The 4,146-nt window shown below is 34.3% G+C and overlaps 1 protein-coding gene across 1 annotated transcript; it reads right to left on the bottom strand.

Moving 5' to 3' along the window:
* Positions 1–1,096: 1,096 nt before the first annotated feature.
* Positions 1,097–1,966, bottom strand: LOC110640226 (dehydration-responsive element-binding protein 1E-like). The gene has a single exon (XM_021791455.2). It carries the CDS (start codon positions 1,914–1,916, stop codon positions 1,239–1,241), a length of 678 nt encoding a protein of 225 aa, XP_021647147.2. The 5' UTR covers positions 1,917–1,966; the 3' UTR covers positions 1,097–1,238.
* Between the last annotated feature and the right edge of the window lie 2,180 nt (positions 1,967–4,146).

Below are 4,146 nucleotides of genomic sequence, written 5' to 3'. Positions count from 1 at the left end.
ATTTTCTCAACCCTTACTCTTTAAATTCATGCATTTTTATTTTCTGGTTGAAGTATTTTTGCTGAGTTGAAAATTGATACTGTTTACTGTTTACTCTGCTGCAAACTGAGAAAATTTGTTTACTGTTGAATCTGCTGATATCTGATATAATTTGCCTACTGCTATATCTGCTGTTAACTGATATATTCTGTTTACTATTCTGTTTGCTATGCTATACTGAATGCGTATGAGCCAACTTTGCATAAATTAATTAGTTGAGCAATATCACACATATTTCACAGTAAAAAAATTAGGTTGAACTAAGGTGCAATTTTTCAAAGGTTTTGAGCAAAAATCAAAAAATTGTTTTAAATCCAATTCAGCCCCTCTTAGACATATTTTTGGACATCAATTTTAATAAATGATAAAAGCGAATCTAAACAAAAATTTCTTACAAATGTGACCTAGCCTAGCACGCTTGGCCTTCTGGAATTTTCCAGGAGGGTCTAGTTTCTTCCTGTTCCTGATACTAGCAAACGGCAACGAGCTCCCAGTTTCCATATCGGTGTACTTATGAAATATGGACTTAACAAGCGCGGAGAGAAAGAGACCTAATTAAGCATTGCTTTTACCATGTCGGGCGCCGTTGTCACCACCGTCATCACTAGCCATCACCATCACCGGCCACCACCCCGATGTCTACTCTAATTAAGCATTAAGGATACCGTTTTTATATTATTTTCCCACGATGTCCATTCTTTCTGGTGGAAGGTCCTTTCTTCTTAAAAAATTTTAATTTATTCGGTGGTATTCTTTTCTTCCATAAGGAGAAAGGTTACATAGAAATAGGAACAAAGAATCAATTTTGAAGGCCTAATTAGCCATTTAGTCCCTATTTCAACACTAGAATTTTATCCATTTTCATTTATTATAAGTATAAAAAATATCAAAATATATATCTTTATTTATTAATTAAATATAAATATTTCATAATACAAATCAATTCTCATTTTGTTTAGTACAACACTGTGCAGCAAAGTGAGTTCCTCAAACTTTATGTTCGAAAGATAGCCGTAATGGCATTAGACTAAATTGCAAGAATTTATCAAATGGAGAATTAGTATGACTACCGTTTGCGTATTTGAAAAAAATATATACAACAAACGGTATTGTATGACTACCTTTGCTGTACCTATAAAAGAAAAAATAAAAAAAAAAATGTATTCGATAATGCTATATTACTAATCATTGGAAAAAAATTAGTAACTCCACAATGAAATGTCAACGTCAGTTTCCAAGGAATTCCACTCAGTACCATCCGCTTCAAAATGGGGAGGAGAGAGTAGAAGACCTTGTGCCATGTCCACCAATAACCTTGGCATGTTAAATACCTCATCTTCATCAATATACAAGGCATCCCTACTAGCTTCACTCGAATCCTCGATGACGCTACTACGTTTTACTGTAATCAGATCATCGCCTTGAAATTCTGGAGTCGGAAACAACTCTGCAGCCTCCTTGGCAGCCCTCCTAATCTCCCTAGCATCTCGAGAAGCAGGCACAGGCAGCCTCCATGCAGAGTCAGCAAAATTTAGACAAGCAGACTTGCCTCTAAGCGCCAATGCCGCTACATCGTGTGCCGTGGCTGCCATTTCGGGCGTAGGGTAAGTACCAAGCCATAAACGGGACTTCTTGTTGGGTTCTCGCAGCTCACAAACCCACCTATTACCGTTTCTCTTCCTCACTCCCCTAAAAACAGGGTGGCGAGTCTCGCTGAATATTCTTCTCCCAGAGCGCCTCTTGGGACGACTAGTTGCTAGTAACACTTCTTCATCTGAGTGAGCTTTACCACCAGTACTGCTGGCATCTGACAGTAATGATGATTCTTGCCTGGTGTCAAATGATTGTGGATCGGAGAAATGGCCAGAAATATCCATTGGAAGAGAGCGTCGGTTCGTATGGTGTAATGACCTGGGTTCACTTCATATATATATATGAGCTGTGGGATTTTAAAACTAGAGGAAGCAATCACTGAAATCAATTAATTTGCCTCACAAGTAACAACAAATATAGAAACTGCTGTTGACAACGTGTATTTTAATAATAACACTTTTTCTTAGGTTGAAATACAACACGTGGAAGTTTAAGATCTGGGGATGTTTGGACCGGTCAGCACTCGTGGGGCTGACTGCTTAGAGTTGGAGAGAGTGAGTGTGCGAATAGTGTGTTGGCTCCGTGTTTGGTTTGTTCATTTCATAAAGACCGACTCATGTGTTCGTCAACTCCTATTAATTTCTACGTACAATGAATCTTAACTATACTTAAAAAACCGCCCAAAATATGTAGAAATTTTATAGTGGGTCCGAGATTAAAAATGCATAAAATAGCAAATCAATAAAAGATTAATATATAAATAAAAAAATTAATTAAAAAAAAATTGATTGGTAGTTTTTCTTTTTAGATCCTACTTTTTTATATTTATAGGATGTATAATTATTTGTATTTAATTTTAATTTACTTGTTAATTTACGTAGAATTAATTACATGAAATCACTGCTATGGCATATAATTTTTTCAAAATATGACTTTTCATCAATTTTTATTTATTTATTCCTTTATTTTCGTAAATCATATTGCTATGGAGAATATACTCTAATTAAATTTATGATTTTTTTTAATGGGTGTAATAATATATCCATTAAAATTTATTTAATCCTTCTCATTTGTACAGGGAATTACAATTTTAAAAATAAATTTATATAAAAATTTATATTAAATAAGTGTGAGTTATATTTAATAAACTGAGAATTATTGGTCTCCATACCAATGATATTCATCGTTATTGTAGTGGTTTTATTATAGATCAATCTAGCCTTAATCTAATCAATTGAACACATTAAAAATGTAATTAAATAAAATTTAATAAATTAAAAATTAATTATATTATATTGTATAATCAATCATCGAAAAAAAAAGGTGATTTGAACAGCAATTGAGCAAATACTTTCCCTTGTTTATTATTAATGATGGGTTGGGGGGGAATTCAGCAGTGGAAGGGTGAAGGGCAACATAAAATGTACGAAAGGAATGACGACGTGGCTTCAAAATAGTGACGCCAATCCAAAAACGTCACAGACATCGTCACTGCACTGAAGCCTGAACTCATTCACCAGGTGGGTCACGGGGTAACTAACGAGGACAACGTGGTCCGCTGAAAAGATTGTATGAACCACAGCCCACATGATGGTTACTGCCCTTTATCGTCTTTTTATAACATGAAATGTAATTTGCATTGTAAAGGCGCAAATAGGTCATAGAAACAAATAAAATGGGAGGTCCAAGTGAACCACGTCACGAAGCAATCCAAATTACAAGCCAATCCGCTTTAACATTTTAAAGGTGTTTCACACGACTTATGAAAGTTAATTTATAAATAATAATAATAATAATAAGAATTTATAAATTAATTTAAATTTATTAATATTTAAAATTTTAAATAATTATATATTAAATTAAAATATTTATAAATAACTGATAAGTAATTGATATATGTAATAAAAAAAATTAATTTAAAATTATAGTTTACAAGCTGATTTGGTTATCTTGTAAGCTAGCTAAACATGATCTAATCAGGAACACCCAGTCACCAAAGCAATTCAGTGCTACTGCTCACTTCTCTGCTCGAGGTAGGAAAATGCTAAAGAGACATTGGAGAGACTCGTCATCCAAAAAAGATATAGAAGACACAAAGCACAAACCACCAATAGGTCTCAAACGAAAACTAACTCTGGATTTCCCAACTTCTCCACTTGTCATAACTACTAGCCAGTTGGGGAGAGTGACGCCGCAAATTGATAGACCTCTCAATCCTTTATAGCTTGGCGATCAATCTTCAAATAGAGAGGAAGAGACATGCATCCCTGAAGCAGTTGATATCCATGCTATGCTTAAAGTCCTCCCTTTAAGCAAATTACAGCTCTTAGACCTAGATTCTTAACAAACCAAAATAGCTTCACCACCCAGCTCTTAAAAAAAAAACCTACTACATTTATCTCTCTCTTTGAAGCTATAGTAATAGGCAATCCAAACCTAAAAAATAACTATTTATAAACCAAATCAGAGTAGGAAGGGAAACCCATAACTCAACAGGTGAGGAAAACTCCTTCC

Source organism: Hevea brasiliensis, chromosome 16, assembly GCF_030052815.1.
Source record: "Hevea brasiliensis isolate MT/VB/25A 57/8 chromosome 16, ASM3005281v1, whole genome shotgun sequence".
NCBI classification, from domain to species: Eukaryota; Viridiplantae; Streptophyta; class Magnoliopsida; order Malpighiales; family Euphorbiaceae; genus Hevea; species Hevea brasiliensis.
This window is presented reverse-complemented; position numbering and strand designations above follow the sequence as displayed.